This window comes from Theileria parva, chromosome 1 (assembly GCF_000165365.1).
Source record: "Theileria parva strain Muguga chromosome 1, complete sequence, whole genome shotgun sequence".
NCBI classification, from domain to species: domain Eukaryota; phylum Apicomplexa; class Aconoidasida; order Piroplasmida; family Theileriidae; genus Theileria; species Theileria parva.
This window is the reverse complement of record NC_007344.1, coordinates 1,026,240-1,043,018: the sequence shown is the minus strand read 5'-3', so window position 1 is coordinate 1,043,018 and position 16,779 is coordinate 1,026,240. Positions and strand designations below refer to the sequence as shown.

Here is a 16,779-nt window from a genome sequence, read left to right as displayed (position 1 = left end):
ACTTCATTTTCTTCTTATTGATAACCAGAGGCTCACTTGTGATTGTTCATTGCCAATTAATCTTATTTAAGGGCCGAACTAGTAATTTTCTCCTTAATTTTATTATATTTAAAGGTTAATCTAGATTATTAATATTTGATTACTGTTGTTTTAAGTTTTTGTATGCTAGATTTACCATTGTACTATATAAAACATATATAAAACAATAGCACATTATATACTTTTTACCCTAACTTACTTTGTTCCGGATAAAATTACATGTTGATTACTTGTATTTTGGACTTAATTGTAGTTTAAAATGATATCATTTAAGTATATTTTACCCTAATTTATACTTAATAGTCCCAACATAACCTTTATACACACTTAATCCCCAATTATATCAAATACTCTTATACTTTAACCAACTTTGCTGGTCTCTCGCCCTCGTTCAAAACTCTTCTCAAATGTGCCTGGAGGCGAACTATAGATTTCACAGACTTCTTTAGCTCTCGCTGGTTCTGGAGTCTAAGCAAAAGAGCTTCCAGCAAGTCAGCCAACGGAGCCCACTTTGCAAGTCTTTCCCTGACTATAGAAGTTAATTTGTTAGCAGCTTTGCGAGTCAAGAACATTCGGGTCTTTCCAACTGCGTAATCTGAATTTCCAAGCCCAACCTCAGTTACCAATTTTATAGCCTTATCCTTATCAGAGAGCCTAGAGTCCTTAACCACAGCCAAATTTAAATAGGCATATTGCTCGTTAAACTGAGCAAAGGTACGACGGTAGGAAAACCCTAATTTTCTAAGCTGTAGAGCCTCGATTACAGACAGAGCATGCAATTGTAAGAGTACTCGGACCGAATTCCAGGTCATGGGCATCATTTTATCATTGGGTGATATGCATCTGATAAAGTGTGAATCGGTACTGTTTATCAAAGCCATCAACGAGTCCAATTGACTCATAAACTGAGAACCAATTAACATTCCCTTTGCCAACTTTCCACTAACAACTTCGTCACCCTTAAATAATTCCGAAACGAGTGGATTTTGTGAAGCGTTTACCAGTTTGACCAATTCACCAGTTAGTAAATCCTTGTTTTTATTTATGAAACCATCAGAACAGTATTGTATTGGTCCAATCGTGTGTACAACTAGGAAATATTTGTCCTGCTTAGACTTGACGTATTTTGGATTATTGGAAAGTTGTGTATTACAAGTTGAGGTTAGATTCATGTCATTACCACCAGGAGCGAGGCATTGGTCCTCCAAAACCGACAAAATTGACTTTGTTTTACCGCAGAGAAGTTCAATCACAAGCGAATTAGACTCGTACTCAAGCTTTGGACTTGCAATTCCCTCATCTGCATACAATTGAGCCTCCCGTTTAAACACTATATTGACGAAGTTAGTCTGCAACATCTCGTTGGTAATGTTAATAAAAAGTTGCTCCAGTGAATTATTCTTAAACACTTCAAATCCGAAAATGTCCAAAAGGCCAATGAAATACTTAAAAGGCTCAGGAGGAGCAATTGTTTTATTTACAGTGGCAACCAGCCATAAAAACAGCTTATTATAAACAGCCTTACTCAGACTCTTCTTCAAAACCTCAGACTCGTCCTTTCTCCTAGGACTTACAATCTCGCCACCACCCACCATAGTCTTCTTCATAGTTAAATCATACTTTAACTGGTCATAGTCCAGGTATAACAGTTGGGCACAATCCCTTAGAAGGCTTTCATTGGTAATAACAGCGGCATCAGTTAAACCGTCACGTTCTTCACCTGAAACTTCTACATTTCCAAGTAATAAAACACCAGACAATAAACTTAGAACAGTTTCCTTCTGATCTTCGCTCAATTTCATCCTCTCAAAACTATTTAAAATTAGTCCAAACTCTTTCGCATCATCCACTCCATTCACCTCAGTACATTTACTATTGAGGTACGCATATTCATTAATACGCTTAAGTTTAAGTTTTGAGCGTAACTGATCATTTGCTCCCTTGAGAAGTTGGTAGAAAATGTGATAAGAACGTTCATCATCATCCTGAGTCACCAGACGAGATTTTTCCAGCAAAAATGTTACAATTGAACCGTAACGAATTCCACCCTCAGGCGCCACGTCAAGTTGCATGAAACGTCCAAAACGGCTACTGTTATTATTTCTAATGGTTTTTGCGTTTCCAAAAGACTCGAGGACTGGGTTAAATGCCATTACCACCTGCTGAATGTGGCTACCTTTATTCAAACCACTACCAGACGCAAAGTAACGCATCATCATATTGGCGGACTGGGTTTTCCCAGCACCAGACTCACCAGAAACTATAATTGTCTGGGAATACTTATAGTCATGTAGATTTTCTAGTGCCCTTCGACTTGTGTAATATACGTGAGGAGGCATATCCATCAGACTTTTAGCACTTTTGTAACGGTCAATTACATCTTGGCCTGAGTTTCCCAAGTCCTTAAAAGGGTTAATGGAGACCATAAGTGGGTCAGCTGTTGAGTAAATCTGGTTCTTGTGAAAACGGTGACGTAAATAGTCAAGAACACACGGGATTGAAGTCTGAGGTAACATCCCAATGTCACCGTAAGTCATAGGGTCAATTTGACTATTAGTGTTCCAAGCATTTGCTAATGGCACTTCAAATTTCTACACAATTAATATGTGAAATTTTAATGGTATAAAGCTGTTAACTAGTGGCAGCTAAATGTATTACTAGATATATTGGAAAATAATTGCAAAACTAGGCAAGATATAACAATAGACTTGCTTCGAGGAAACCTGATCATTTGGTGGTTCAACTTGAGAACAAATTAGCTTTTCTGTTGTGGATCCGGGGTGAACTAAACACTTGGCGAACATAAGTTCAGGGTTTTCTTTAACAGCAGGGGCCAAATCAGACCACACATAGATACCCTAAAATTACATTAATTAAGCACATCACCATATAACTAAATAACTAAGTATTTTGAGTAAGAAATACTCCAAGGACGTTTCCGTTAGAGTCAAAAACGGCCAAATTTGAAGTGGCGCGTTTAAGAGCGTTGGCGGTCTGGAGCTTCTCTTTATTGCTCAAATCCATTTTTTAAAACTTTACGAAATAAATTTATATATTAAAATTTTATGAAAGTCTAAAATTTTATATGAAATTTAGGCTAAAAAACGACAAACTGCATTAAAACTAAAATTTCACTCAATTTCTAAGAATTATGATCTTAAAACACAAACACAGGCAAAATACCTAAAATTAAAATATTCAACAGGGTTAAAGGGGAAGATGAACAGAAATAACCAAATAATCAAGCCACACTACACACATTAATCTAACTTACACCACCTAGCACAAACCTAAGTGACTCGCAAAGGATCATTTTCAGGCATTTTAACCGTCAATCAACTAATTTTAAAAATTCTAAACAAATTAACTAATTTTATACAACTTGAAAATTTTTAAATATTTTCTTCCTAAGGCAATATTATTCAAAATTCAAATTCATGATTAGTAAAAAAATTAATAACTATTTAGTCCAAGTGAATAGTGTTTAAAACGTCTAAAAATGCGTTTGAAAGAGTTAGGTAAAAATGTGTAAGTAAATTCCATAAAAACCTGAAGAAGTTGTCAACATAATTTAAAAATACACATTCTCCAGCGATTAGCCTTCCTTCTTTTAAAACCTCTTAATTCTTTAGAAAATTATATTATTTTTATAATAAATCCTATCAAATCCTCTTTCTGTTATTTATTCATAATTATTTTTAAATTAACCTTCACCATAATTATGTTTAAGTATTTTACATAATTCCTAAATTTTCCCATTTTCTCTTCAGAATTATTATTTCAATTTATTTTTAATCATATTCTACAATTTATTACCTTTATCCTATATTTACATTTATCATTATATACCTTAACATATTTTACTGTTTTTTTGTCTTTCTCCTTTGTTTCGCAGTTTACCCCTCATATTGCACCTCGAATGTGTTTAACTTATCCCATTGAGTTATTATACACATTACGGGTGTATATATTGGAGTATCTTGCACCTTAAAACATGCGTCTCCTTACGAATCATTTTAACTTTTTTTACATTTCTCCCCTTTACCTGCTGTTTCCTCTATTTTTTAAGCTTTTAACTTATTAAAAAATTTTTTGACTATTCTTATAAAATTTATTACACCATGTGTTGAAATGAGTGTAAAGTATGTGTTACTAAATTTGTATATATTTTTTTTAACCGAGTTTTCCAGCTGTTCTATATACAGGAACTGGACTTCCACTGCTAAATCGAACTTTAAGAAGGGAAAGGATACTTACAAGTTAATTTTAAACAACTTGCAGGAGAAGGAAAGCGATTGCATGTCCCTCCTATCTAACGATAAAAACGTTACAGATAACTTCCCGATCGATTTAGATTACATTCATAATACTACCGATCCCTATCCTTGTCTTACACAATTTAATAGAATTGGTATACTAACACCCTTATTTCCCTTATTTTCCTAAATTCTAACTATTCCACTCCTATTCTACTCTTGATTTATCCCAAATTTATCTTTATTTCCCCCTTATTTATTAATTCTCTACCTTAATCAGACTCATTTTACTTATCTTTTATCATATAAATTGTTCAAATACTATTAATATATTGTTTTAGGAGATAAATTTGATATTGACGATGATGGCGTCCCATTGGATGACACGAGTTATACCAAGATAATGAATGAGGCTGGTTGTTGGAAATACGTTTTAGGCGAGATTAACACCCTTGACGTTGACAGTTGTGATTTCAAGGGAGACGCCTCGAGGTCACTTATCGCACTTGCAAAGACCAAATGTCACTTTTTGAGGGCCAACAGGAAGTTTCCAACCAAGGAGCAGGGTTGTATACTAAACCCTTCCAAATTTACTCCTGACCAACTAAACACTTATTTATCCAATAATACTGGTAATACAGCAGATAATAACGCTGACCAAGAGTACAGAACAAATCCATGTAAAGAAGATTATAAAAGTAATGAATGTGAGAAGTTAAAACGAAGAATAGTATCGCACTGCACAGATCCCTCGGTCATGTCAGAATCTGCTTTTCAGATGTATCATTCCGATCTAAATCACATCGGTAATCTCCATACTATTATTATACTATTACTATCATTGTATTATTATAAAAATTATTATATACTTGATACAGTGTAAAATATGAATTTAGATAATATATGTTTTTATTTGCAAGCTGGTGACTGGAACCAGAGAACTGAAACCAACGTAAGTCTTATTTACACACTCTAATTATACCTTTAAACTTAAAATGCACTACTTAAGTTTATTTTCTATTTGTAGATAAATAAATTGGCGGATTCCGCAAATCACATGATAAACGTTTACAATAATGTCAAGGATCAATTTGAAATTTTAAATAGCAAACAAAATGAACAACTAAACAAGGCTGAAAAGTTAGTTTTAATCTTAGTTTACTCTATTTTCCACTTTATTACTCATTTATATTACGGTTTAAAATATTATTTTTTAGCTTAACAATGTGGATTGATAATATAAAATCTGATTTGGGTGATGTTTTAAGGATTATAACTACTGTTAAAGAATACCAAAGGAGGATTTTAGGTACTTTTTATTCTTATTTCACAGTTCATTTCTGTTTTAGAGTTTATTAACAATTTTAAAACCTACTGCACCTACATAATCTTTGTAATTCTCGGCATTATTGCCACTTCCTTCGAATTCGCAGCCAATTCTAGATGGAAAGTTCTTACATGTACTACTCTACTGCTATCTCATGGACTTGTTTACATAGTTTTATATTTATTAATATATGATTTATATTGTTTTAGGCATTGGAATTTCATGTATGTTGGAAACTTTGACACACAAGGTGTTCAATGGCTGGCTGGATTTGGAAATTAATGACTACTTTTCACCCGAAACCCAAGATTACATTCTAAAATTCATCCGAATGGTATTTTTAACACTTACTTCACTATATTTTGGTCCTAATTAGTCATTTTTACCTATAATATCCTTATAATACAGTTTATTTCCAAACTATAAAATGTGTAATATAGATAATGGCAAGCTACATAATACTGGAGTGGTTATATGCGTTTATATGGTGAGGAATTATAGTATTCAAATCTGTTTACAGGTATAAGCCAGGCTGGAAGATAACTTTAAATGAAGTTAACGAACTTAAAAAAGTTATTGAAAATCCAATCATTTACATTCCAAACAACTCCCTCTCAAACAGTAACCTTACTACTACTACTATTTATACGATTTTACACATCTTTATAATTCATATTTTAGTGAAGGAAATAAAATATACTCTCGACGAATTTGTGGATAAATTCGGGGATAACAGCGACGATAGTGACTACACTTACGGTAACTCTTTACACATTTTATTCCAATCCATTATACAAAATATTATTTTTAAAAATTTGGGGGGTTTAAAATTTTTAATCTTCTAAAATTTTGAATAATTTGAATTGTAGAATCTGAGAGTTTGACCTCCTCTGAGTACCTAAGTGAGGATGAGCTGGGGTCAGGTTCCGACTACTTAGTCGATGATTACACGGATTCTAGACGTTCAAGAAATAAAAAGAAATCTTACTTTATCCGCAAATCACGCATGTTCCATTACTAATTTTTTCTCAAAAATTACACCTACACAACTACCTAAATTACCGTTATTTTATGGATTTGGATCAGTCTAACTTCCTGTCTGAGATTACTGGGAAAATATCAAACATTCTTCTTTTAGAGTCTGAGATCCTCAAAAATGTAAAAGTTGACACTGATTTCGGTCCAGGTGCTAGGACTATCAACACTGAGAAACTTGACAAACTAACTGAGATTTCCCGCGAGTTGTTCTCTGACATTACTTACGTTTCAGACGAGTTACACACTTTAACTAGGGAAATGAACCCTTCATACACTCGCGTGAATCCTTTCCACTCAAACAAACCTCTCAATCACAAGGGGATTAGCTCCTTTTCATACACTCTTCCGCTAGAACTTCAGTCTTCCAAGCAATTTAATCACCTTTTACATCAGTTTTTAAGTCAATAATTTTGTGCTCACACTCGTACATCATATTAATAATGTTAATTAAAAGTGTATATCAGATGTGTATTAGATTAAACTATTTGATGCGCTTGAACTGTGATATTAGGCTAAAGTGGTCCGATGCAGGCCATTTCTACACATTTCATTATTACCATGATTAACTAATATAATAGTACATAAGTAGATAGAAAATGTGATAACTCGTTACGACAAATACATAATTATATAATTAAGCAAAATCTAGTTAGTAGCTAAGGAATAGAAGCAGTGAAAAAACAGTACCTTGTGTGGTAAGTCACCATTTCGTCTAACATGTGAATAGTGTGGCATTTCGTAAATCGCTTCCAACTGAACAAGGCTCGGGTCATAACAGATGTAATCAACACACCCCCGCTGCCACCCGTGAAAAGCAGTAAACGCTGGCTCAGAGTTAAAACTGTCGCCCATTGCATAAGCACTCGATAACTTCAATGGACAATAAACCATATCTCCACTACCAATGTTGTCGTTGCTAACACTATTTACACTACTAGTGTTAAGAGAATTTAATGAAAGTTTGTTGGCAAATTCTTGTGATAAATCAGCAGATTTGGATTGTATGAGATTAACGAAATCTTCCTCAGCTTCCAAACTTACGTGATCTGGCCTTACTTTAAACTCCTCATCTATTCCAATCTCTTCATACCAATTATTGGTATTCTCAACTATGTCATCCATATTACCACTGGTATTGGTCTTAGGCGTTTCCACGGCATTGGAATCTTTACTAGTGACTGAATTTTCCACAGAGCTACTCTCCACAGTTTTATCAGCACTGCCAGTAACAGTGTTATCGGTGTTAGGACTATCCACATTCTTACTAGTGTTACTAGTGGAGTAAATATCTGAAATGTAATGCTTAGCATTACCCAGAGTTTCACCAGACTCGTTATGTCCTGTTGAGGCAGTTAGGTAAGTGTTGTCGAACATTAGATATTGACCAGAGAGTAGTCTAGGGTTACTATTCCTCAGAGGTGCAAACCCCTTGAAAATTAAGTTGTAAATCAGACTTTGAGGTGTTATGTTAAAGTCACCGCAGATAACCACGGAAGGTTCTGTATTTCTAAGACGACTGGATACCCAATCTTTATAGTCCTGAGTGGTTGAAATTGTTGATTTTACACCTAAACTAAAGGTTTGTTCCAGTGGTTCACCAAACTTATTCTCAGTTTGAGATGAATTTAAGAACTCAATAGTCTTTTGAATGCCCTTAACCAAGTTACACAGTTGGTACAATTTAATGTCACCTCTACTCTTGTTGAATATCAAATGCGTATTCGTTACCAACAACACATCTGATTCACTAATCTCATTAACTTTTTTAGTACTAGTATTATCAGATGTTTCCGGATTTTCTACACAATCATTTTCCATATTCCCCTTTACTACTGGGCCACTAGTATTAGCACCAACTGAAGTAGTAGAGTGTAGATCAACTAGAGCTAGAACTATTGCAACCTGAGGTTTATTGAAGTCAGGTCTCTGTGAAGAGAATTCAAGCTCGTTTTTGAGTAAAAGCTTGTATCTCTGGCTCCTAAACAAGGTTAAAATCCCGTCAAGTTTGTTCTGGAGTTTACGCTTGTAGACTGAATTGTAGCCTAAAGCTTCAGTTTTCGGCTTGAAAAACTCAAGGTAGTCACGTTCGTCAATTTCCTGCAAACACAAAATGTCAGAATTCGACTGCGAAATCTCTCTCAAAATCTCCTCTCTACGATGGTCCCAACTCATCGTCCTCTTGTCATTTTGCACATACTTGTCATCCACCAAACTCTGAGCTAAGGCATTAAAGCTCATCACTCTGAAACTCAAATTCTCATTACTATTAACATTTTTAACACTTTTATCACTCACATTATTATTATTAACAGCAGTTGAGGGAATGGGTTGAGGTTGCGTTAAATAATGCCAAAGCCTTGGCAATCGTTCATCAACGTCATCTTTATCTTCGTTCTCAAAGTTTTCAGTGCCGTTAGCACCCTCATCTTGAGTGTTGAGTGAAGAATTTGAGAGAAGAGTTGAGGAAATTGATGACTTAACGCTGTGTAAAACACATGCCTGCGTCATTAAATTGCGCTGATTTACCACTTTTGACAACATTTTATTCAATCTGATGCTATAATTTATATCATTATTATCAATTTTACTATTGGATAAACCATCAATTTTATTATTGGATATACTACGATAGGTAGCGGAATTGGTGTAAAAATTTGAAAAAGAGTTTGAATTGCAAAAAATTCGCCTATTAATTAGTTTAGAGGTGATTTGCGATGACAAAATCATTTATCGAAATTACTGAAATCTGGCGGAATCGACACCATCATCTTGCTTGCAGTTATTATACAGAAAATTAATCTTTAAGTCCTTAATTACGGGGGAAAAGCGAAAAAATAAAGTGAGTTAAAAGAAGTTAACTGCAGCAACAGAGTGGTTGTCGAGTGTCAAATTTTTTGGGCAAAAATTATAAAAGTTCAAAAATGGCCAATTTTGAGCTAAAAGGTAGAATCACCTGCTCAAGAGGGGTGGCAACGGCGGATTTGTGTTAAGGAAGCTGGTGTTTGGGAGCAACAATTTGGTGTCTGAATCAGCGGAATTCAGCTACACATTGAGTGATAAAGCGGAATTAATATAATATAGCGGTCGATGTGAATCTAAGAATGTGAGATGGGGGCTTGGAGAGGGGGTGCATTGTCTAGGTAAATTCACCAGAATTATTTTTTACTTTTATTTAAAACCTTTTGTTAATATCAAACTCCTCTTTATTTATTATAATTTAAGATTTAATACCTATTATGCTGTCCATCTCTATTTTACTCAGATCCACCACTTTATTTTATTTTAAATATAACCTACTATTTTAAATTTCTCTACTCTATCTTATCGTTTTCTAATTTATTTTATTTTAATATTCTCTATTTCTACTATTCCGCTCTTTCTGTCTCTTTCTTCTGTTTTAATTCCCACACCTTCTCTTTTTCCTAGATCTCTCAGTTTTGTCCTCTATCTTTTATAAATTTATGATCGTGATATTATTTATTAGTTTTTTGCCTGATTTTGGTGGTGTTTTTTCTGGATTTAAGGCTTTCGACTTTTGTGGGTTTGGCTGTGGAATGTGAGAAATATCGTTTCTAGCCTCTTCGAGGCTCAGATTTACTCATTTTTTCCTTTTTTGTAAAATGCTTTTTCTTTTTTAGTCATTTAATCCCCTAAATTGCCATGTTTTCGGGGACTCCTGCGCTTTGTCTCCTACCCCTTACAGGGTGTGTTTTTTTCGTTTATCCTCCGTTTTATCTTTCTCATATTTTTTATTGAACGATTCTTCTATTGAAATTAGGAATCCTTGCTAATGGGCGAACCCGAGACCACATTACACCAGCCCTTTTTTACGTATCCCCATGACTCTCGTTTACTGTTGGTTATGTTATGAAATTCTCGCTCCCTTTTCTCGAATTTTTGTCTATTTGTACTTTTATTTGAATGCCTTTTTATCTCTAAAGATTCTGATGCCTTTCATCGGATCCTTTTCTCTTTTTGCCTTTGAATTAGTTCTCTGAGTCTCTTTATTCTTTTCCCCTTCAGAACCATCATTGGCTTCCAAAGGTAAAATCTAACAACGCTCCAGAACCTTCCATTAAACGGTAGCGATTTTCACTATACCACCTTACTAATTCGATATCACCGAAAAAGTACCGTTTCGTTTTATTTTCTATACTCAACCCTATTTTATCCATTCAGGGTCTTAATTCTACCACAAATACACCATTTTTTATTTTCCCCGAAGATTTCCCTCATCTTCACGAAAATTTTACTCATTAGTTTTCCCCTTTCTCGATTCTCGTCAACATTCCAGCTAATTTAAGTTAACATTTGTTAACTCTAGTTAACTTAAATTATTCCATCTTTAATCCGATAAAATTATAGCTATGAACAGTCCGAACGAGTTCGAGGAGGTTCCCGTTGGTAACCAGGACGAGGTTTTTGACGAGATTCAGGAAGAACAGATGCTCTCCGAACTCAACTCCTCTCAAACTGACTCCAAATCCACTCATTCCTCCAACACAACTGATTCTAACACGATACAAACAGATGACACTAATACTACTGAGAATAGTATCGATAACACTCTGGAGAATACCATGAATAACAGTATGGACAACGCTATGGACAATGGTATGGACAACAGTGTGGGAAACAGTATGGATAATAATGGAATGGATTCAGTAGAACCAGTTAACAGCAGTGAGCCACCTGATTATGACCAAATTGATTACGATGAACCAGTAGAATATGAGTTAGGAGACCTGCCTTGTGCTCCAGCCCCTGCCGTCGACATAAAGTTATTTGTGGCAAGAATCCCAAAAACATACGAGGAGTCAGACTTGCGTCGTTTGTTTCAGGAGTTTGGGCCAGTTAAGGACGTGATAGTGATAAGGGACAAAGTGACAAACTCCCATAAGAACTGTGCCTTTGTGAAAATGGCCTCAATCTGCCAGGCAGATGCGGCCGTAAGACGTTTAAACAACCAGAGGGTTATTGACTCTTCACTAGGAGCTGTTCAAATCCGTTACGCAACTGGCGAAGTTGAACGCTTAGGCTTTACTCAGATGGCTGGTGAGCCGGGCATGGACGAGGCCAAGTTGTTTGTAGGTTCTCTTCCCAAATCACTTACTGAAGATGATTTGGCCTCTTTGTTCAAAGATTTTGGAGAACCTTTGGAGGTGTTTGTGCTAAAAGACTTAACTTGTGGCGGCAATAAAGGCTGTGGCTTTGTGAAGATGAAGTACAAGGAGCAGGCTTTATACGCCATAAAGGAACTAAATGGCAAGAAAATGCTAGAAGGTTCCATACGTCCACTTGAGGTTCGCTTCGCCATGAATAAAACTGGGGTCAGTGGTCAGGCTCAGGACTTCGAGTCTCGACGAAAACGCAGCCGCGCTTCAGGCATGAACCATCCCCCTCCATCAAATCCTCCCTCAAATCCATCGGCCCAGAAACATGTCAGAAAGGATAAGAATTTTGGATATGTCAACTACAACAATGGAAACCCCCGCATGGCTGGCCCATGGAAGGAATATATATCACCTGACGGCAGATTCTACTATTACAACATTGATAATGGAACTACGCAGTGGGAAGTGCCAAAAGAATTCCTAAACCTCAACTCAAACTACAGTGGCTCCAATTATCACAATAATAGTAACAATTATCACAACAACAACTACAACAACTATGGTCACAGTGGTGGTAATAACTATAATAATAATTCTGGCTCTGGTGGCGACAATTCATTATTTATTTTTCACATCCCACCTCAGTGGAATAACAACGACTTGTTCAGAACTTTCAGTCCCTTTGGTCGTGTGGTCCAGGCTCGCATCGCCATTGACCGGAGCACGAATCGCAGCAAGGGCTACGCCTTCGTCTCCTACGACAACCCTGAAAGTGCGACTCAGGCCGTGGCCAACATGAACGGCTTCACTATCATGGGCAAGAAACTACGTGTCAACTACAAAACCACAAACAACCGCTCCAATCCTTATTAAATATCCGATTATTCTTTTTTTAAAATTATAATCTTACACACAATTATATAATATACATTATTTATATATTTGTATATATTACATTAGTATATGCATATTAATAAATACGTGCTGTAAGTATATATATAGTGGTATTAATATTATAGTGTGTACTATACGCTTTAATGTGGAGTTATAGTGTATCAGCAGTTGGTTAAAGGATATTAGCTTTAATGGAGTTTCTGAAGTGTTTATTGCAGGTGTAAATCTTAACTTTAACTTGATCGAAGACCTTTAATGATTTACCCGAGAGGTCCACGAGGACCTTGTTAACTTTGTCAAAGGACTTGAACTCCACATTAGCCACAGCCTCTATTCCATACTCCAACGTTAGTACCACAACTCTGTCCTCATTTATATCCAAAACTATCCCATTACACTCGACTTCACCCTGATTCATTCATTAACCACTCCAATAAAGCATTTAAACTAATGTAACGAAATAACTAAATGATTAAATGAATATGAATAATTAAAATTACCCTAATAATTGTATATAACTAAATAAATTATTAGTAAACGTGAGGATTTTGAACCATTTGCTTGAAGTAGAGATATGAGAACATTTTATCAGATTCTCTTGAACACCATTGGGCATTCCTATGCCTTTTATTCAGTAAATCACACTGTCCACTTAACTAAACAAATTATTAACACAAAAATTAGTGATTTTGTAACTTTGTGATTAGTATGTAACTAATTCTTTAATGTTTAAATCGTACTGATTGGATGAAATTGTGGTTGATTGGAGCCAGATCAAGAGCTGAGGCCAGCAACCTATGGACGATAACATCGGCGTATCTCCGAATGGGAGATGTGAAATGGGTGTAGTACTCACAACACAGTCCATAGTGCTTAAACTCGTCTTCGTTTAAGTCATTACTATTCTTATACAAGGCCTAAACCATTTATTACTGTGTTAAAATGGGGGTGAATAGTTTTAAAAGAATTGAATCAACCTGTGACATAGTACGAGTGGTTAAAATTTTGGTGGCTGTTGTAAACTTGTCACTCTTTTGACTTTTAATTACTTCCAACGACTCGTTCAGCTGCTTAGAGTTTCCAAATCTAACAAATATTAACACATCATGATAAATATGATTGTGTAGTAACTAAGTATATTAGTGTCAACTCGTGACAACAAATTATTACTGAATAAACAATGTAAGGAATATGTAAATTTTGAAGGAACAGAATGAAAATTTTGAAAAGTGTTCTAGGAATAGGATGAAAGTAGTGGAGTACTTGAAAGAATTAATATTTTGCTGTTGAAGAGTGCGATTAAGCTCGTTGAGTTTCTCTTCAACTGGGGGTGGGTGAATTCGTAATAAAGAGAATTTAGGAAACCTTTCAAAGATTTTAGTAGCCACTGATATGTTTGCAAGTAACATAAACTCTTCCACCTACACATGTGTACACTAGTAACATTGCTACCATTTGGTTTGTTTCGTAGGTTTTATATGACTCCAAATTCATTACTTTACTCATATCAAACTCAAATTTCACCTAAAATATATTAATAAGGTCTATCTAATGATAAAATCGGTATAAAAATTAGCAAATATGGGTATAAGAATGACAATACTTCAGAGGATTCTAATTCCACAGCGCCTCGATCCATTCTTTGTTTCCTCAAGATTTTAGATAAATTGTTCAAATTCCTCAATGAAACACTCACTTCATCACTAATATCGTTATTTATACCAATATAACAATTTTGTTAAATATATAGTTTATAACTGATTGAATGTGCGATAGGTTAGTATACAATACTTGGAGGAAGAATCGATCATTTCCTGTGCCTGTTGATAAGTAAGTGAACGTTTGCTTTTGATGATCGATTTTGAGAATTTTGTGCCCAGAATCACTCCATTAGGGTCCATCTCCCAATATACAGAAAAGGTTAACCTATTAACACCACTCCTACAACATTATTATATCTGTTGTATGATACGGTAAAAATTACCAAATCAACTCCTATATATACCATAATTATAGCTAAAATTGGCTAAACTATTGGCAAATAAAAAACTTACATTAATGAACAAAGATTAGTGGTTAGGAGTTTCGGTAACATATCAGTTCTGCGATCGACTAGGTAAACAGTAGTACATCGTTCCGAGGCTTCTTTATCTAAGTTTGAGCCTTCATGTACGAAGTGCGTAACATCTGCGATATGAACTGAGACCTCAAAGTTCCCGTTTGAAAGTCTCTTACAACCCAAGGCGTCATCGATATCCTTACAACCAGGTGGATCCACACTTAAAACCACCTCATCACGGTAATCTATTCTGCCCTTTAGCAATTCAGGAGTTATTCTTATATCGCTCCTATCCTCATCTTTTTCTACATCAATTTTAACTCATAATTATAATATTCTTAAATATTAACCCTTAACAATAGTATTCTTAATAGTAAGGAATTTGGTGAATGAAAAGGTACCTGTATTATTAGTATCAACTAACGAACTTGTAACTATGGCCAAATCCTTGTAACTTTGAAGTGAAAAATCTTCTGTTATTACTTGATGTTCCCTGAGAATCACATTAGATTCGACGTCTCTATCGTCAATTGGTCCTAGAATCTCAGTCCAGTGTCCATTTGGGCGTTTGGAGAATCTGTCCCAAGAATCAACCTCGACCACGATTCTGTTGTTTTCAAGATCCTTTGAACGGCGAGTTTCGATGGAAATGAAGGGAATTCTAGCGTCTACTGGCACAAAAAGTCGTTGTACATACCCATCGCCAACTTCTCCCTCAACTGGAAGTAAACTTCCACAAAACTCCTTTCTCATTCTAGTTACTATTGACACTATTTTACAGTAACGTTTTATAACTTTATACTGTTCAGGCTCTAGATAACCGTCTATTAGATTACTATCATCATTTTCAGTCCCAATTTGTTCCTCCAAAACAACACCATCCAACCTTGAATTAGGACTAATGCCGTCAACAGCGTTATCCATATTACCAGTATTAACAAAATCCGTAGGAGTATCAATGAGTTGAACGATGACTTGATCACCATCTAGGGCTCGATTTAGATGAATTAGTGAGTTAACTTTAAATTCGTGATTACCACATGAAACATAACCACGTTGGTAGGAGCCAATATACATGTGTAAAGTACCGGAAAATAGGGATCCAGCGTCTAATCCAGCCCTCACCTCAGACTCAGTTAGGTGAGGAGGGTAAACCCCTTTCTCAGCATTAGAAGTAGTTTGGAGTGGCTTGGGTGGCAAACGTTCCAAAATACCTTCATAATCATTAGGAAACATGTCGTAAAGCTGATATAGGTTAATTATACTCAAATTCTCAGGACGATCCATCACAACATCTTCTCCGTCTATATATATATATATACCATTGTATTACTATGTACTAAATAAAGTTAACAGTATAAAAATAAGTAAAAGGAAACTCGTTAGGAATAGAATTTGTAAATTTGGTAAATGATTGGAATACCAATAAGCACACTGTAAAATGGCTCTTTGGTCCCTTTCACTGACACTTTCACCAGGTAATTCTTCCACGAACGTGTCCCTGAAGTTCTCATTTGAGAAGACGTAAAAAGTTCGGTCAGAATTCTTCACTAATTTCTTAAGCCTGTTGTACTGTGTTAGGGATCTACGCCTTATCTCATTAAGGACAGTCACTGGAATCACACAGTTTTTCAAAAATTCTTCCAAAACCAGAAAATTATTACTTATTATCTCAAATGTAAGTATTATTATGGGTGATTCGGAGTTTAATTTTCCTAATCAATCGTTAATCAGTAGTTATGTGATATTATGAATAAAAATGAGTAGAAGCAGTACTTTGTGAGAGTGAATTAGGACAAATATTACAAGAGCCAACTCCACAGCCAAGATCAGTTCTGAAGTAAATTTCACGAGTTATGCGCTTCAAATTAGATTTCCCGGAAACCTTCCAGAAACTTCTCAAGCCGTGGAAATTACTCTCCAAACTCATAGAATCCAACATATTTAAGTTTTAACACACATTTTAAAACTATCTTAGATCTAATATATAATATATAAGGTATTTAAGTAATAAATAAGGATGGTAAGTATAGTGTTAGGAAAATTGATTTT

At 35.2% G+C, this 16,779-nt stretch overlaps 6 protein-coding genes across 6 annotated transcripts; 3 read left to right on the top strand and 3 right to left on the bottom strand.

The window, feature by feature from the left end:
• Positions 1 to 198: 198 nt before the first annotated feature.
• On the bottom strand, positions 199 to 3,063 carry TpMuguga_01g00500 (Myosin-A; the record flags this gene model as incomplete). The annotated part of the gene is made up of 3 exons (XM_061305007.1): positions 199 to 2,630; positions 2,763 to 2,897; positions 2,965 to 3,063. 3 exons carry the CDS (start codon positions 3,061 to 3,063, stop codon positions 393 to 395), a joined length of 2,472 nt encoding a protein of 823 aa, XP_061161582.1. The 3' UTR covers positions 199 to 392.
• A 1,107-nt stretch (positions 3,064 to 4,170) lies between these two features.
• On the top strand, positions 4,171 to 6,643 carry TpMuguga_01g00499 (putative integral membrane protein; the record flags this gene model as incomplete). Its single annotated transcript, XM_061305006.1, has 12 exons — positions 4,171 to 4,450; positions 4,637 to 4,927; positions 4,958 to 5,101; positions 5,192 to 5,247; positions 5,323 to 5,435; positions 5,513 to 5,604; positions 5,645 to 5,755; positions 5,832 to 5,956; positions 6,063 to 6,109; positions 6,143 to 6,243; positions 6,304 to 6,381; positions 6,492 to 6,643. The coding sequence occupies 12 exons, from the start codon at positions 4,171 to 4,173 to the stop codon at positions 6,641 to 6,643; spliced, it is 1,590 nt and encodes a 529-aa protein (XP_061161581.1).
• Positions 6,644 to 6,693: 50 nt separating this feature from the next.
• On the top strand, positions 6,694 to 7,068 carry TpMuguga_01g02295 (uncharacterized protein; the record flags this gene model as incomplete). Its single annotated transcript, XM_061305207.1, has 1 exon — positions 6,694 to 7,068. The coding sequence occupies one exon, from the start codon at positions 6,694 to 6,696 to the stop codon at positions 7,066 to 7,068; it is 375 nt and encodes a 124-aa protein (XP_061161964.1).
• A 46-nt stretch (positions 7,069 to 7,114) lies between these two features.
• ANGEL2 (Endonuclease/Exonuclease/phosphatase family protein) lies at positions 7,115 to 9,754 on the bottom strand. The gene is made up of 2 exons (XM_760925.2): positions 7,348 to 9,754; positions 7,121 to 7,198 (listed from the first exon to the last, which is right to left on the bottom strand). The coding sequence occupies exons 1-2, from the start codon at positions 9,385 to 9,387 to the stop codon at positions 7,142 to 7,144; spliced, it is 2,097 nt and encodes a 698-aa protein (XP_766018.1). The 5' UTR covers positions 9,388 to 9,754; the 3' UTR covers positions 7,121 to 7,141.
• Positions 9,755 to 9,856: 102 nt separating this feature from the next.
• FCA (uncharacterized protein) lies at positions 9,857 to 12,693 on the top strand. The gene has a single exon (XM_760924.2). It carries the CDS (start codon positions 11,028 to 11,030, stop codon positions 12,645 to 12,647), a length of 1,620 nt encoding a protein of 539 aa, XP_766017.1. The 5' UTR covers positions 9,857 to 11,027; the 3' UTR covers positions 12,648 to 12,693.
• Positions 12,694 to 12,840: 147 nt separating this feature from the next.
• Dis3 (RNB domain protein) lies at positions 12,841 to 16,713 on the bottom strand (the record flags this gene model as incomplete). Its single annotated transcript, XM_061305005.1, has 12 exons — positions 16,504 to 16,713; positions 16,107 to 16,442; positions 15,129 to 16,031; positions 14,723 to 15,032; positions 14,460 to 14,609; positions 14,272 to 14,371; positions 14,121 to 14,192; positions 13,932 to 14,089; positions 13,646 to 13,754; positions 13,409 to 13,585; positions 13,208 to 13,324; positions 12,841 to 13,077 (listed from the first exon to the last, which is right to left on the bottom strand). The coding sequence occupies exons 1-12, from the start codon at positions 16,667 to 16,669 to the stop codon at positions 12,841 to 12,843; spliced, it is 2,835 nt and encodes a 944-aa protein (XP_061161580.1). The 5' UTR covers positions 16,670 to 16,713.
• Positions 16,714 to 16,779: the final 66 nt, after the last annotated feature.

Bases quoted from the DNA above. Each gene is read 5' to 3' on its own strand.
- ANGEL2 (XM_760925.2), bottom strand. From the start codon at position 9,387: ATGATTTTGTCATCGCAAATCACCTCTAAACTAATTAATAGGCGAATT. The intron at 7,199-7,347 runs GTACTGTTTTTT...TGAAATGTGTAG, and splicing joins ATGGTGACTTACCACACAAG to AAATGGCCTGCATCGGACCA.
- FCA (XM_760924.2), top strand. From the start codon at position 11,028: ATGAACAGTCCGAACGAGTTCGAGGAGGTTCCCGTTGGTAACCAGGAC.